The sequence below is a fragment of the Eriocheir sinensis genome, chromosome 7 (assembly GCF_024679095.1).
Source record: "Eriocheir sinensis breed Jianghai 21 chromosome 7, ASM2467909v1, whole genome shotgun sequence".
NCBI classification, from domain to species: Eukaryota; Metazoa; Arthropoda; class Malacostraca; order Decapoda; family Varunidae; genus Eriocheir; species Eriocheir sinensis.
In genome coordinates this window covers 26,025,147-26,041,387 of record NC_066515.1, presented here as the reverse complement: position 1 = coordinate 26,041,387, position 16,241 = coordinate 26,025,147, and the positions used below count along the sequence as shown (strand labels likewise).

The 16,241-nt window shown below is 47.1% G+C and overlaps 1 protein-coding gene and 1 long non-coding RNA gene across 3 annotated transcripts; one reads left to right on the top strand and one right to left on the bottom strand.

Annotated features, from left to right (window-relative positions):
* The first annotated feature begins 349 nt into the window (after positions 1–349).
* Positions 350–1,175, top strand: LOC126995196 (uncharacterized). Its single transcript, XR_007750072.1, has 3 exons — positions 350–462; positions 593–698; positions 843–1,175. It is a non-coding gene; the product is annotated as an uncharacterized LOC126995196 (long non-coding RNA).
* A 6,430-nt stretch (positions 1,176–7,605) lies between these two features.
* LOC126995192 (pre-mRNA-splicing factor ATP-dependent RNA helicase PRP16-like) lies at positions 7,606–13,662 on the bottom strand. 2 transcript variants are annotated; one of them, XM_050854491.1, is made up of 3 exons: positions 13,513–13,662; positions 12,118–12,196; positions 7,606–11,464 (listed from the first exon to the last, which is right to left on the bottom strand). In XM_050854491.1, exon 3 carries the CDS (start codon positions 11,456–11,458, stop codon positions 7,739–7,741), a length of 3,720 nt encoding a protein of 1,239 aa, XP_050710448.1. In that variant the 5' UTR covers positions 11,459–11,464; positions 12,118–12,196; positions 13,513–13,662; the 3' UTR covers positions 7,606–7,738. The 2 variants fall into 2 exon arrangements, with proteins under 2 accessions (XP_050710448.1, XP_050710449.1); XM_050854492.1 differs by having other exon boundaries at positions 13,501–13,629.
* Positions 13,663–16,241: the final 2,579 nt, after the last annotated feature.

Genomic DNA, 16,241 nt, shown 5'->3' with positions numbered 1-16,241 from the left:
GTGGGACCTGGTGTTTTTTTTATGGGGCCTGGTGTTTTTTTTTGTGGGACCTGGTGTTTTTTTTTGGCGGGGCCTGGTGTGGTTAATGTTTATAATGACGCCGTCTTAGTTGGCACATTCTACCTCCCTGCAGCTCATTTTTTTATCCTTATTTAGAGAGAATCTGGAGTCTGGGTTGATAGGTGTTTTTTAGGACAACAATGGGTGGTGTTAGGCCACGCGCCGATGACTAATAAAATGGTAGCTTGTTTGTATACATTTTAAGAGTTCAGTTCCTTCATTTTCCTCTTTTTATCACATTTTTTATTTTGTATCCATTCCCAGTTTTTAGTAGTAGTGATGTGTTAACCGTGTGGCGAATAATTGATTGATTGTTTATTGTTGCAAGATTCGCCGCCTGCCTTTCCTGCAGACACCACCTCGAACCTCTCTCCTTGAGTGGAACATCCTCAGGGGTAACAGGTATGTTTGGAAAGCCGCTCCAGCACACCACCACTCGGCCACCGCCTCACAAAGACACGGTATTTTTAAGTCGTTTCCTTTACTGTTTAGATTTAGTGGTTTTTATATTCATTTTGCCATTTTCTTTCAGGCCCCTCGACGGCATACATCTAGAAATTGAAACACGGGTTTTGCTCCTTCTCCAACCATCCCTGATACCCTGCGCCCTTGTCCACCCAGCAGTGCATGGCTACCAGGTATTAATCGGGGGTTGTGTCCCGTCTCCTGGGATCTGTTCCCTTCTCCTATAATTCCTTCCCCCTCCTGTCTCTCTCCGGCATATGACCACAGATGTTGTGCCAACTAAACGAAACTTTCCAACTTTTTCCAACCATCCTCAGGGGTAACAGGTATGTTTGGCCGTGTATTTTATTGCGGCGGACGGGATGCGAACCTGTGTGCTTCTGAAAGCTGCTCCAGCACGCCGCCACTCAGCCACCGCCTCCCTCTTGCTTAGGGAACAAATCACAATACAAGGTATTTTTAAGTCCTTTCCTTTACTGTTTAGCGCAAGTTCGTGGCGGTTACTTTTATTCCTTGCCAGGTCTGATATTTTCCAGTCTGTTTCCCTTTTTTTCATGTTTTCCTCTTCACGCTCCTCACCTCGACCTTCGTTTAGGGAGTGACCTCGCTTAGCCTTCCTCTCACCTACCCTGACCTGCCCTAATCTTACCTGACCCATTTATGTTTATTGAATGGTTGTGACTTTTTGAATCACATTTACTTGTTTTTACCTGTCTTAATTATTTGAACACCTTGGACTTGATTAATTTCTCGTGTGTTGTTTCGATACACGCAGAGGTCGTGTAGGAAAATAGAGGAAAAAGAGTAAAATAAGCTCTCGTATACCACAGAGTTATATATGGACTCTGTGACGTGGTGGTGGTGGTGGTACGTGATAGTGGTGGTGGTGGTGGTGGTGGTGGTATGTGATAGTGGTGGTGTGTTACGGTGTAAGGCTTGGTTGCGTGGAGCTCAGACAGGGTCTTGGTGGGCAAACAGGGGCGTGAAGGAAACACTCGCTGCCTTAAGTGTATTCTTAACCTTAAAAATACAGCGAGCGTTGGAGAGAGCCGAGACAATAGGTCTGTGTCAGTCGAGCTCTCAGGAAGGAGTGAGAATTACAGATTGGAAAATAATGAAGTTACAATTGGTCACGTACGTCAAGGTGACCGCTGAGGTGACTAAGTGTTTGTTACATGCATTCCTAATCCATGGTAATATATAATGACAACAATAATACACTGATATAATTACAACTACTATAATAGGTGGTGGTGGTACGTGATAGTGGTGGTGGTGGTGGTACGTGATAGTGGTGGTGGTGGTGGTGGTACGTGATAGTGGTGGTGGTGGTGGTACATGATAGTGGTGGTGGTGGTACGTGATAGTGGTGGTGGTGATGGTGGTGGTGGTGGTACGTGATAGTGGTGGTGGTGGTGGTGATGGTGGTGGTGGTACGTGGTAGTGGTGATGGTGGTGGTGGTACGTGATAGTGGTGGTGGTGATGGTGGTGGTGCCCTTGCCTTGCCTTGCCTTTCCCTTGCACTCAAAAATTTCTTGGCATGTTGCTGGGGAAAAAAGATCTGAATATGTAGTGAAAGTTGAGTGAAAAGTGTAATAGTGGAAAATAGCAAAAGCGCATAGGCAGGCAAATCAGGGAAAGAAATGGACAGAAAACCTAAGTTCAGGATGAATGCTTAAGCCTTGCCTTGCCCAGCCCTTCCCTTGCCCTGTCCTGCCTTGGCTGCCAGCCCTGTGCGTCTCGCCTTCTTGGCTGGCTGGCCTTGTGCGTTACCTGACCTTGCCTTCTTGGCTGGCCAGCCCTGTGCGTCTCGTCTTCTTGGCTGGCCATATATAGCCCTGTGCGTTGGTCTCCCTTGCCTTATCCTTCCCTTGCCCTGACCTTCCCTTGTCCTTCCCTTGCCTTGCCTTGCCCTTTATTCACCTGCAATACTGAGCACTTCATCCTGAACTTAGGTTTTCTGTCCATTTCTTAACCTGATTTGCCTGCCTATGCGTTTTTGCTATTTTCCACTATTACAATTTTCACTCAACTTTAACTGCTCAGATCTTTTTTTGCAGAAACATGCCAAGAAAATTTTTGTGAGGTATTAATTTCACCGTTTCCTCTTTACATTCATATGGTCCTAACACGGTACTTATTCCTCCGTCTTCCTCCTCACTCTGCTATGCCACTCCTCTTCCTCAATGATCTCCACCACAGATGCTAATAGCCTTTGCCTCTCCTCTTCATACCTTTCACAGGCCACTATCAGGTGCTCTTTTGTTTCTTTTTCCCCTATACAAACGCTGCAGTTTTGGTCCTGCTCATCTCTGCTTCTCTCCTTTACTTGTTGTTCCAGTCCTTGCCTTGAACAGCAGCTTATTCCCCCAGTCTCCCTGGTACCAATTCCCTGGCCTCTGGGTTATACGTCTTACGACAAGTTACCAAGGAATATTAAGGTACATGGGAATATATAAAAGTACCGACTAAACTATACATAAGAATGAAGTGGAAAGGTTCTGACGTATATGTATATATCTAAGTGTGTTGTAAGGAATATTTTTAAAACTTAAAGTACCGGGTTATATTTATATAACGTTATATAACGAAAAAAGGTTAATTAAATTGCTATGTTTCCTTAGGGATGATTCTTGATGACATATGATTGTGTCTGCAGGAAGGGTTATACGTGATGATTTCTATAAATAAACTAATATACATAACAGGGAAATGAAGAATGAGTTTGAATGAAGTTTGTATAGGGTCAAAAGGGCTGATTCTCAACGATGTATGTCTGTATTGTTTTCTTTCATACGCTTCTTGCTTGTATGAAGGGCTATATGCACTGAAATTTATACACGAGCAATTATACTTATATATTTGTAAGTATATGTACGATGCGACATTTTAAGCGTACGTTATTGGGTTATATTTGTAAGTATATGTATGAAGCGATATATTTACGTATGTTTAGGTGGTATAGTTTAAGCAAAAGGTACTGGGTTTTAAATTTCTAAATGTGTGTACTAAACTATATTTTTAAAAGTCCACCAGTGGGATATATTTTAAATGTGCTATGGGAAAATACATATGGGGAGCGTATTAATCTGGCATAATGGTAGTATCGTAACAGCTTTGGTGCTGCTGCGATTGGCTATTAACAACATCTATGGCTTTTGAATGCCAAACCTAACTTCCTCTTCGACTATTCACATTAACCTTTTTGCTGCTGCTGCTGCTATTAACAACTATATATGGTTTCTGCATGACAATATTTGCTGCTACGGCTATTTACAATTTCTACGGATTTTGGGTATTGCAACAAACCCATACACTGTTGATCGAAACAACCCCGTAAGCTTTTGTTACAACACCGCACACTTTCGTTACAACCACGTATGCTTTCAAAACAATTCTGTACCCTTTTGTTACAACCCCATGTGCTTTTATAACAACGTGCACTCTTAAGTAACAATTAATTTCCTGACCAAATAAGAGGATTAGGCCTACGGGGGACACCTCTTGAAAAAAAAAACGCGCCAAGACTTTTACCTCAAATCAAGGTGGTGTGGAAATAAAGTCAACACACGAACACACACACAGTACCATACACCCCGTTATACAGTGTCTCCGCCATACGAAGACACACACATACGGTTGATCCTCGATGATGTATGGTTGAATGTCTGCAGTAAGGGTTATAAGTGATGATTTCTAAACGCAAATAAATATACGTAACGAAAAATGGTTGATTAAAATGCCTTCTGTTTCCTTAGGGATGATTCTTGATGACATATGATTGTATTGTATTCCTGTATGACTTAGATACAGGAATTAGTAGTGATGTTAGTAAATTTGCAGATGATACCAAGATCGGTAGAGTAATTGAGTCGGATCAGGACGTTAGTATTCTCCAGGGTGAGCTCAACAGATTGTATGACTGGGCGGATAAATGGCAGATGGAGTTCAATGGAGTTCAATGTAGGGAAGTGCAGTATTCTGAGTGTAGGTAGGAACAACCCCTCACATAACTATTGCTTAAATGACACTCTCATAAGCAGGTCTGGGTGCGAGAGGGATTTAGGGGTCTTAGTGAGCTCTGATCTCCGTCCAAGGGCACAATGCATTCAAGCTAGAAATCGAGCTAATAGAGTACTGGGATTTATTTCAAGGAGCGTAACCAACAGAAGCCCCGAAGTCTTCCTCAAACTATATTAAGCATTAGTTAGACCTCATCTTGACTATGCGGTTCAGTTCTGGTCACCTTACTATAGAATGGATATCAAAATGTTAGAATCGGTGCAGAGGAGGATGACTAAGATGATTCAGGGGTTGAGAAACTTTTAAAGACTCAAACGGTTAAACTTGCATTCTCTAGAAAGGCGAAGGGTGCGTGGAGACATGATCGAGGTTTATAAATGGTTGAAGGGCTTTAATAAGGGAGACATTCATAAGGTTTTGTTGGTAAGAGAACCGGGTAGGACACGAAGTAATGGGTTTAAACTGGATTAATTCAGATTCAACAGGGACACAAGCAAAAATTGGTTTACAAACAGGGTGGTGGATGAGTGGAATAGGCTTAGCAGTCACGTGGTGAGTGCTAATACAATTGTCACATTCAAAAATAGACTAGATAAATTCATGGACAGCGATATTAGGTGGGGTTAGATACATGGGAGCTTAGGGTCAAAGGAGCTGCCTCGTACAGGCCTACCGGCCTCTTGCAGACTCCTGCGTTCTTATGTTCTTGTATGTCTGCAGGAAGGGTTATACGTGATGATTTCTATACAGTTCTCCTGTCCACCCTGACACCCTCTGTAACACCTTAACCTCTTCTACCCAGTCTTTTCTTACCCCTACCCCATTAATTGTGACTGCTTTAGTTCCTTAATCCTAAATACTTCAGTCACCCATCGAAATAAAGAAAATGGAGCACACAGGATGCATCTACACCTATGGTCAGGTGAAGACTGGTGGTGGGTAGGTTTTAGTCGAAGCAGTCTGAGGTAGAGAAGACCTGTTATATTCTATTGATCTTGGTCACAGAAACCATTCAGCTACAGAGGCGCAGGGGCTGGGGAAGAGAAAATTCACAAAATACGTTTTGGAACATTCCTGACAGCTGATCCATAGTGGCCCACATTGCCCATATGGGTCCCACATCAGACCCATGCTCATAATCATTTGCCCACATATAGCCCACGAAGGGCCACATGGGCCCAACTCCACCTACTCACAAACTCATATGGGGCCCATATTTTTTGCTATACCCATCACCACTAGTCATCACCACCACCAGTCATCATTATTTTCATCACCATTGTCTGTCATCACCATCACCACCATAACATAAACACCAACTTACCTATTCTTTCGCTGATTTCTCCTCTATGGCACTTCGTAGGCACTCCATTACTACACCACAAAGGCACCAATGCATGTTGAACGTTTGGCACTAATAACGGCACTGCTCACGTCTCTTGTTCGCTTAAAAACACGATAAACAAGAGAGAACATAGACACGGCTCGCCATCACACCGTCTTCAACAAGTGATTCGGTCATATACGGCGCGTCACGCATCGCTCTGTTCTTTTGTTTCATTATTTTATGTTTTAATAATTGTTTTACCTTTTCCACATGTATCCTTAGTTGTATAATCACACTCTGTACTGCCTGGGGGTTGGGATGGCATGCCCCTCCCTTCTTTGTTTTACTTGCAACAATAAACTATCAATAAATCATAAATCCTTTTCTTATCTTATTTGCGTGGTTTTGTTTTGTTTTCTTTGGTTTGAATTGCTTTTTGTTATATATTTCCTTCGTTTGGAGCTTTTATTTCAATCTATCAATAATCAATCTATCAATCATTATGCTAACTTTATCGTCTTATCTTGAAGTATTTTGTTTTTATTTTTCCTTCCTTTGAATGGTTCTTGTTCTCTTTTTTTTCCTTCGTTTTGGGCTTTTATTTCATTGTTATTCATTTATTTCATTTTTAGATACGTGTTTTTTTTAAAGTTTTGAAGGGTAACTTTTATTTTCTTATCTTGAGGTATTTTGATTATATTTTTTCCTTAGCTAACCTTGATTGACTGATTGATTGATAGTTTATTGTTAAAAGGAAAAACAACAAAGGAGAAGGGAGGAGCATGCCATCCCAGCCCCCAGGCAGTACAGAGTGTGATCATACAACTAAGGATACAAGTGTAAGTAGCACCAGGAAGCTAAAAAGATACAATATGGTAGGGGACAAGTGCTAAAAAAATAAAGGCCTTGATTTAGTCAGGGGAGCAGACATAAGGGACTGTACATATGGACTACAATCTAGGGGCAAATGCAGGATACTCACTAAGCACAGCTGAAAGAACATTATTGTTAATGAACCAGGCCACCAGCCCAGGCAGGTCCCAGTGGGCGGTAGGCACTAATAGCAGAACATTGCAGGACATAGTGTGAGCGTGTGACCCCCTGGCCTGGCACACAAGCGGCAAGGTACAGGTTCAGCCCCACTGACCTCCCAGTAATATCTATAGCCCAGCCTCAGCCGCATCACCACCAGATCATAGGATGCACTAAGCCTACCATAAGTGTGTTTGAATGTTTTTTTTCTCTTTTATCTGCTGCCATTTCTATTTCTGCTTTTGTATTGTTTTCTATCCTCATTTCCTTGTCATTATGGTTTATTTTTCCCTTTTAACTTCCTCGCTCAATGGGTCCTACATGATTTTTACTCCCACAGTTCTCAAGTCTGTTCGATCTATGGCCTTTTATTCTTGTCACTTTGGGTTCTTTGGTTCAGGTATCTTTATTCTTGCTTGTATTATCATGGGCATCACTTATTTGCCTCGTACGTGACTGTTGTGAGATCGTTACTTAAATGAGCATGGCCTAGCAAGATGGTCACCCAACATTGAGCTGACAGTGCAAGCAAGAGATGATGATGATGAAGCCGAACTGGACAAATAGTTCCCAGCAAGGATGTTTCCCGGGTGGCTGCGGTGAATGGAAGCAATGAGTTTAGTGCCTGCCAAACAATTCGTCACAAGCCTCTGCTGTCCTATAATTGCGGCTGCTTCTCAGTGGTCACAGAAACAAATTTTAACCATTAAATTTATTTTTGTACAAATATAAAGTAGTCAATCTGAATGTACTCATAGCATTTCTTACCTACTAGAGGAGAGACGGCTATTATATAGTAATTATGTATAGTCCCCCCCCCAGGGACCCCCTTATATACCGAAGCGCGCGGAGGACGGCTGGCGGCGCGGCGTGCCCATGTCATACACCTGCTGCCGTTTTGCTGACTCCTGCTGCCGCTTGCGCTCCTCGGCACGCGCCTTGAGGGTGTCCTGGGCGCGGTCCATCTCCGCCTCCATGGCCGCCTTGTGTGCCAGGGCCTGGCGCCGCTTCTCCATGCGCGAGGCGCCGCCCTCGTTGACGCTGTAGAACTTGTCGCCCACCTCAGCCAGCCAGCCGCCCTCCACGGCCGTGACGCACTGCATGTACTCCTTGCTGGTCATGACCAGCTCGTGGTACACGATGTAGTCCGGCGTGTAGCCCATGCCAAACAGCGCAGAGGTGGGGTGCAGGTGGCAGGGCGTGCCCGTGCGGAGGTTGACGTACTCGCCGATGCCCTTGAGGCGGCAGGCCTGGTGGAAGTAGGCGGCGCACACGCACTTCCTCACCAGGTCCTCGTCAGTGCCGCAGCTGGTGAGGACCAGCCGCTGCTGGTCCATTATGTCGTGCAGCTGCTGCCGCACCTCCCGCACCTTCTTGAGGGCCTTGAAGTGCAGGAAGTGTTTGTTGCACCAGCCTGACGAGTACTGCTGGAGCCGCCACTGCCGGTAGATGTTGAGGAAGGTGAGGTGGTCTGACTCTGGCACTTGGAACTTTTCTCGCATGGCGTCGGCCTCTTCCTCGCGACCCTTGGGGCGGTAGAAGAGTGCCGGCACGGACAGCATGGACACGATGGTCAGGATTTCCTCGGAGCACTCCATCTCCACACCGGCCAGCAGCATCTTGGACAGCGCCGGGTCCAGCGGGAACTCCACCATGCCGCGGCCCAGGGTCGTGAGCAGCCCCGTGTTGTCCAGCGCGCCCAGCGTCCACAGCTGGTACTGGGAGTTGAGCAGGTTGTCCTGGGGCGGGGGGTCCATGAAGTGGAATTTGAGCAAGTCCTCCACGCCCAGGGACTTGAGGAGCAGCACCACGTTGGCAAGGTTGGTGCGCTGGATCTCTGGCACCGTGCACTCCAGCAGCTCGTCCTTGTACTGGCGCTCAGTGTACAGGCGGTAGCACATGCCGGGCCCCGTGCGGCCGGCACGTCCCAGCCGCTGGTTGGCGTTGGCCTGGGACACCGGGTACACCTGCAGGCCGTCCATGCCCACGCGTGGGTTGAACACCTTCAGCTTGCAGTAGCCGGAGTCAACCACGTACTTGATGCCGTCCACGGTGAGGGAGGTCTCGGCAATGTTGGTGGCCACCACACACTTCCGGAGGCCGTCGGGAGCACGCTGGAAAATCTTGGCCTGCAGGTCTGAGGGCAGCTGGGAGTAGATGGGCAGCACTGCCAGCTGTGGGGCATTGTCTATCTCTGCCAGCTTCTCCACCAGCAGCTCGCAGGTCACCTCGATGTCCTCCTGGCCGGGCATGAACACCAGTATGTCGCCCTCCTCGTGCTGCAGGTGGATCTGCAGCGCTTGCTTCACCGCCGCCTCCACGTAGTCCTCCACCACGTGGCGCGAGTAGAAGGTTTCCACAGGAAAGGTGCGGCCTGGGATCTTGAACACCGGCACCTCGCCAAAGAACGCTGAAAACTTGTGGGCGTCCATGGTGGCCGAGGTGACAATTAGCTTGAGATCGGCACGGCGCGCCACCACCTCCCGCAGCAGCCCAAACAAGACGTCGGTGCTCAGCGAGCGCTCGTGGGCCTCGTCCATGATGATGGCGCTGTAGTGCTCCAGGTCACTCTCCCGCAGCGACTCTCGCAGCAGGATGCCGTCCGTCATGTACTTGATCACCGTCTGCTCGCTGGTGCAGTCCTCAAAGCGGATGGCGTAGCCCACCTCCTCCCCGAGCCGCGTACTCATCTCATCTGAGACGCGCTTGGCCACGGACATGGCGGCCACGCGGCGAGGCTGGGTGCAGCCCACCATGCCCCGGCTGCTGTAGCCGTCCTCGTGCAGGTACTGGGTGAGCTGCGTGGTCTTGCCGCTGCCCGTCTCACCCACCACCACCACCACAGAGTTCTCCCGGATGATGCGCAGCAGCTCCTCGCGTGCTGCAAACACTGGCAGGTACTGGCGCTGCTCCAGCACAGTCTTGCGCTTGGCAAACTCACTGGCCGCCTCGCTGGTGCCCTTCATGTGCTCCGCAAACTTCTGGTCGGCCTTGTAGTCCGTCTGGCCCTCCTCGATGCGGCGGTCGTCCCGCTCGTCCTCCTTCTTCACGCCGATCAGGTTCCCGAGCTGTGTTCCGGCCAGCTCCCACTCCTTGCGTGCCGCGCGCCGCCGCTCCCGCTGCTCTCGCCGCGCCCGCACCGCCGCCGAACCCTTACGGGCCACCTGTGCCATGTCTGAGGTGGAGTCCCGCACGGGCACCACGGGCTCGGGCTGCTTGGTGAACACGATGCGGCCGTCCAGGAAGGGCGGCACAATGTTGTGCACCAGGATGTGCACGCGGTTGGTGAACTCCTCCTCAAAGTCCTCGTCGTAGTCCACTTTCTGCACCACGCCGCTGGTCAGCATGCGGTTGGTCTCCCAGAGCTCGTTGTCCTTGTGGACCTGACGCTGCTTGGCGCTCATCTTGCGCTTGCTCTTCTCAGCCTTCTCCGCCTTCTTCCGCTCGTACTCGGCAGACACATCAGCGAAGGGGTTGTTGGTGTCATCGTAGCCTTGGTCCATCCCGTACCACTGGCGGTCCAGCCGCCGCTCCTCCTCCTCCCAGCGTGCCCGGTCCTCTTCATTCTCAAAATCCCCACCGCCACGTGGGCCGCCCTCACCCATCCAGGCGTTGTCCTTGTAGGAGGGCGTGGGCAGGGGCGTGCGCTGGTTCTGGTGCCCCGCGCGCAGGGACCAGTCGCTGTCCTTCTGGCGGCGCTGGGTGGAGGGTGTGGGCAGATCCCAGGAGGACATCTTCAAGGGGGTGTTGTCATCTTCATCCCATGGGGAGTGTGAGGGCGTGTCCTTCACGCCGGGGATGCGTGGCGTCTCGGGGGCATCTGAGAACCGGGGTGTGCGTGCTGACCGCTCAGACCAGTCCCATGACCGCTCTGAGTCATCCCGCCCTCGCTCACTGCGACTCCCACGCTCACTACGCTCGCTGCGATCTCCACGTTCACTTCGCTCACTACGATCTCCACGTTCACTCCGCTCACTCCAGTCACCGCGCTCATTCTGGTCTCGGTGATGACGACGGTCACCGTGCCTATCCCTGTCCCTGTCTCTGCCCCGCTCTCTGGGCCTATCTCTGTCCCGGTCCCTTCTGTCCCTGTGGTAGCGGTCCCGGTCCCGATCCCTGTCCCTATCCCTGCCATCCTCCCGCCGCTGGTCCTTGCTGGAGGCCGCCACACCACGCTCCCGCTGCCGCCGCTGCTTCTCCGCCAGTCTCTCCCACGCCGTACGGTCCACGCCGCCAGTGTACGTGGGCGTCTCATCATAGCGGCTGCGGTACTCCCTCTCCTTGGCCTTCACCTCCCTCTGGCCAGGCTTCTCCTCCTCCTCTGAGTCACTGGAGGAGGAGGAGGAGGAGGAGTGGCGACGCTTGGGGGGGACCGCCAATACCTCACCCTTGTCCTCCCGCATCTTCTTCCGCAGTGCCGCCAGCTTGTCCAGGCCCAGCAGGGAGCCACGAGGGATCGCCGGCTTCTTGAAGGTTGCGTCGTCATCCTTGGCTTTGCGCAACACAAGGCCGCCGCCGCCGCCGCTACTGCCCTCCAGGATGTCCGACATGGCGTCCTGTAGGAAGATATCAGAGGCTAGTATCTGTGCATTTCTTTCTCTTATTGCCATTTTTTTCGACCCCTGACCTGACCCCCTACCTCCCCACTGTCCAAATACTATATGCTAAATTGTGCTCATAAACTTTAAACAAGCAATCATCAATGGAGGGGGAGAGGGGAGGAGGATAACACTTTTTTTTGGTTTGTATTCCTTTTCCTATCATGCAAAAGTCCAGGTTGTCATAATGTTACTGAGAGGATTTTTTTGTACACTTTAATATAACAAAATACTGAGGTTATATTGCACTTCTCTGTACACTTAACCTGGTAGCAGAGACAGGCCAAATTTTCGCCATCATATAAACCCCCAAAATAGATGATGCATAAACTGATCCCAAATGCATTTATATATATTATGAAATGGTTTGTGTGTGTGATGATTTTTTTTCTCATTTTTCTTGCTTAATGGGGCCTTTAAGAAACATGATCCCCGCAGCTACCCCGTTAATGAAGCAGCAAATACTACATCAAAATAACTGAGGCTTTAATGCAGTTTTCCTTAAAAATTTCAACACTTGGCACAATCTTACCTGTTTACATAATGTCTACTGATACCTCTATGATGAAACACTTAAATATAATCTCCTGAGTGCTCTAAGCCAATCGTACCTTTTAATTATGTAGATTTTGTGCCACTAGAAGTTGTGCGTCTCTTTAATTTGTGTCCAGCTAGGTCTGGATCATGAGGCTGGAAAAAGGGAGACACATTGAAGTACATTATCAAAACACCTCTAAAACTGTTTCTCAATCACCTTTTGGTCACTTTTTCAACACATATCAGTATTAACCTCATGAGAGATTGCCTTTACTGCCATATTAGCCAAAGATCATCAACTCAGAAACAAGCAATTGGAAAAAAAAATTAAAAAAAATAAATAAATAATAATAATATTGGTAACTAGGGTGATTTGGGTACAATTCTGGATATTTACCTGTGCTAGCCTTGTTAAATATCTCAGAGCTAATTGGTATAACTTCAGACATCATTTTATCACTTCCTTGGTCTTTTTTTTCCTTCATATCATAATATCACTTCTCTCTTTGTTTCCAGCTTTAATGTGGCCTAATATTGTCAAATGCGAAGATTGCTCCTTCCATCACCACACTGCAGAAACAGTAAGAAGGGCTAAGGGCATGGCAGGCTGGGTGCTGAAAACCTTTGCCACCAGGGAACCCCTACCCATGCTTATCCTCTGGAAGACCTTAATACAAGCCCTTACAGACTACTGCAGCCAGTTCTGCTCGCTTCAAACAAGGAGTGAAGTTCAGCAACTGGAAGGGGTGCAGAGGTCTTTCACGAGGCAGATCACAGAGATGAGAGACCTCGGGTACTGGGACAGACTCAGAGAGTTGGGGCTCTATTCCCAACAGCAAAGACGGGATAGGTATATACTGCGCCATATACATATGTGGAAGATTCTGGAGGCCCAGGTGCCTAACCCCAAACCCCTCGCACTGCAGCCTTACACCACCGAGAGAAGTGGTCGTAAGTGTACAAGGACCAGCCTGCTAACCCGACCCCGTGAGAGGATCCGGACCCTACTGGCAGCGTCTGGTTCATAAGGGGCCGAAAATCTTCAATGCCCTACCAAAAGAAGCGAGGAACATTACTGGCTGCCAGGTAGAAAAATTCAAGTCTAGCCTGGACAAGTTTCTATGGACAGTGCCAACGAACCCCCAGTGCCAGGCTACACTGCTGGGTGCCGAGCCTCAAATACAATACCTGACCAGGTGGCCCTACTAAGTCTTATCATTCGTCAATCTCTACAATTCTTCGTCCACTGTCTTCTCCCTTCTTCCTACTCATCTCCTTCAATGACATACAATTTATCTATCTAGTTCCTGCCTCTGTAACCTAAAACCCTCACATTCTATTATATAACGTTAGTGTTTATTTCTCTAACACAAAACGTTTCCGGCCGTGCCCACTCCACGCCCTCACCTTACTTGTCCGCTATCACCCATATCACCACCTCCACACTGCTCATTAACCTGCAATATTACCTGTGTGCTGTGCTGTGGCCATATAAACACACGAGGCTGTTGTAGAAGCACTAATAAGCCTGTAATGTGGAGATGAACTGAAGAGATAGGCGGCCAGGTGTTTGTTTACATCAGGATCATCACCATCATCAGCATCTCTCGCGTTTTTACGGTACTACAATATTGATACAAACTTGATTTATTCATAGAACTGAGCAATGAAAGTGGAGTGTAAAGAAAAGTGTAACAGTGGAAGCTAACAAAAGGACATAGAAAAGTAGAATCAGGGGGAAGAAAAGAACAGAAAAACACATTAGTTCAAGGTGAAGTGTATGTGTTGAGAAGGAGGATCAACTATTATAATAAGAAGCGATGCAAAGCGGAACAGGTCAAAACAACAATAATAATAATAATAATAATAATAATAATAATAATAATTTTATTTCGCCGGTGTTGGGGCTGTATGGAGACAAAAAGGAAACAGAAAGAAGAATTGTAAAGCTTCCAAAGTGTTCCTGACGCAGTGCTGGGAAAAAAAGGTCTTCCTCCTCCATTTATTAACTTTATGGCTTATTTCCACACGTAGTACAGGTAAGCGGTAATAATGGGACAGGTGTTCACAGGTAGGAAGGCTTTGATTAACGTACACCAGACCGCCGCGCCAGCTCTCGGGTTAAGAATACCTTCCCTGATGCACCTGACACTAAATCCCACTGAACCTCCACACACGTGCCTATATATATACCATAGACGTGTGTGGGGCAGACATTGACTTAGTATCGTCTTGTGAGGCACCCATAAGCCACAGTGAGATAGAGGGTCGTTTTATGACATTTCACCGCCCAAGAACACATACTTGACAAGGCTTTTGTAGGAGTTATGGGCACTTCCAGTAGTAGTTTTATGACCCTGGTGGTAGTTTGACCCTTCTTCTGTACCGTGAACCTAAAAACACATATCTGACAAGGCTTTCGTAGGAGTTGTGGGCATTTCCAGTAGTAGTTTTATGACCCTGGTGGTAGTTTGACCCTTCTTCTGTACCGTGAACCTAAAAACACATATTTGACAAGGCTTTCGTAGGAGTTATGGGCATTTCCAGTAGTAGTTTTATGGCCCTGGTGGTAGTTTGACCCTTCTTCTGTACCGTGAACCTAAAAACACATATCTGACAAGGCTTTCGTAGGAGTTATGGGCATTTCCAGTAGTAGTTTTATGGCCCTGGTGGTAGTTTGACTAAAACACATATTTGACAAGGGCTTTCGTAGAGTTAGGCATTTCCAGTAGTAGTTTTATGACCCTGGTGGTAGTTTGACCCTTCTTTTGTGCCGTGAACCTAAAAACACATATTTGACAAGGCTTTCGTAGGAGTTATGGGCAATTCCAGTAGTAGTTTTATGGCCCTGGTGGTAGTTTGACCCTTCTTCTGTACAATGAACCTCAAGAAACACTCATTAGAACCCGACTGACCCCTCTTTGTCCTTTAGAAATAGCTGACGTAGTCTTGCGTATGTGACAATGGGATGAAGAACGAGACTTGTGGGGCTAAGATAATGACTCGATATCTTCTTGTGAGGGACTTATAAATCTCTGCGATATTGAGAGTTACTTGGGTTTGCGAATATAACACTGGGATGAAGAAGCAGATTTGTGGGGTAAAAATGACTACAGTATCTTCATGTGACATTCTTTTTCTCTTGGCTTTCATTTTTTTGCTTTTTTTTTCGTCCTACACTAATATACCTACCTTCTCTCTCTCTCTCTCTCTCTCTCTCTCTCTCTCTCTCTCTCTCTCTCTCTCTCTCTCTCTCTCTCTCTCTCGTTTCCATATCTTTTCTTTTTCACATTTCAATTCTCACGCATTTTTATCTTCATCGCACTATAATCTCTCTCTCTCTCTCTCTCTCTCTCTCTCTCTCTCTCTCTCTCTCTCTCTCTCTCTCTCTCTCCTGGGTCACAGCTCGTTGGGGTTTTCTTTCTTTCTTTCTCTTGGTCTAGGCTACAAGAAATTCGATACTGGGAGCGTTTTCCTGTTCTTCCCGACGCAGTGCAGGTCGTCCCAATCTCTTAATATCTCCCTCTCGCCTCTTGGCATCGGAGAGAGGAGAAGAAAGTGGGTTCGAGGGCTGGGAAATGGCTGTGTTACGATATCTTCTGCGCTAGGCTATGTAGGTGGAGGAGGAGGAGGAGGAGGTACACGAAAACAAAGACGAAGGAGATATAAAAGAAGAAAAAAAAGGGAGGAGAAGGAGAAGAAGACGAAGACGATGAAGACGTAAAAGAACAAGAAAGTCAAGAAGAAGAACAAGAACAGGGAGGAAGAGAAGGAGAGGAGAAAAAAAAAAAAAAACGAAAAACAATCAAGAATGGGCTACATTTTTCACATTTCTTTACCCTGTAGTAACCTTCTATGTAGTTTCCATAAGAACAAGAAGAACAAGAACAAGAACAGGGAGGAAGAGAAGGAGAGGAGGAAAAAAAAAAAACGAAAAAAAATCAAGAATAGGCTACATTTTTCACATTTCTTTACCCTGTAGTAACCTATTTAGTTTCCATAAGAGATCCGATGTATTCCCTTCTTTCCCTTCAATAATATATAACGTTACCGAAGTCTTAACCCGTCTATACTTCCTTACTATCACTCTAAATCTATATCTCTGTTTAACCCGTTCAGTGGGCAACATTTGTTCAGTTCTCAGATTCATGATTAATTGCTCTTTCTTCAACTAGGGTTCAAATTCACTCACTTGTGT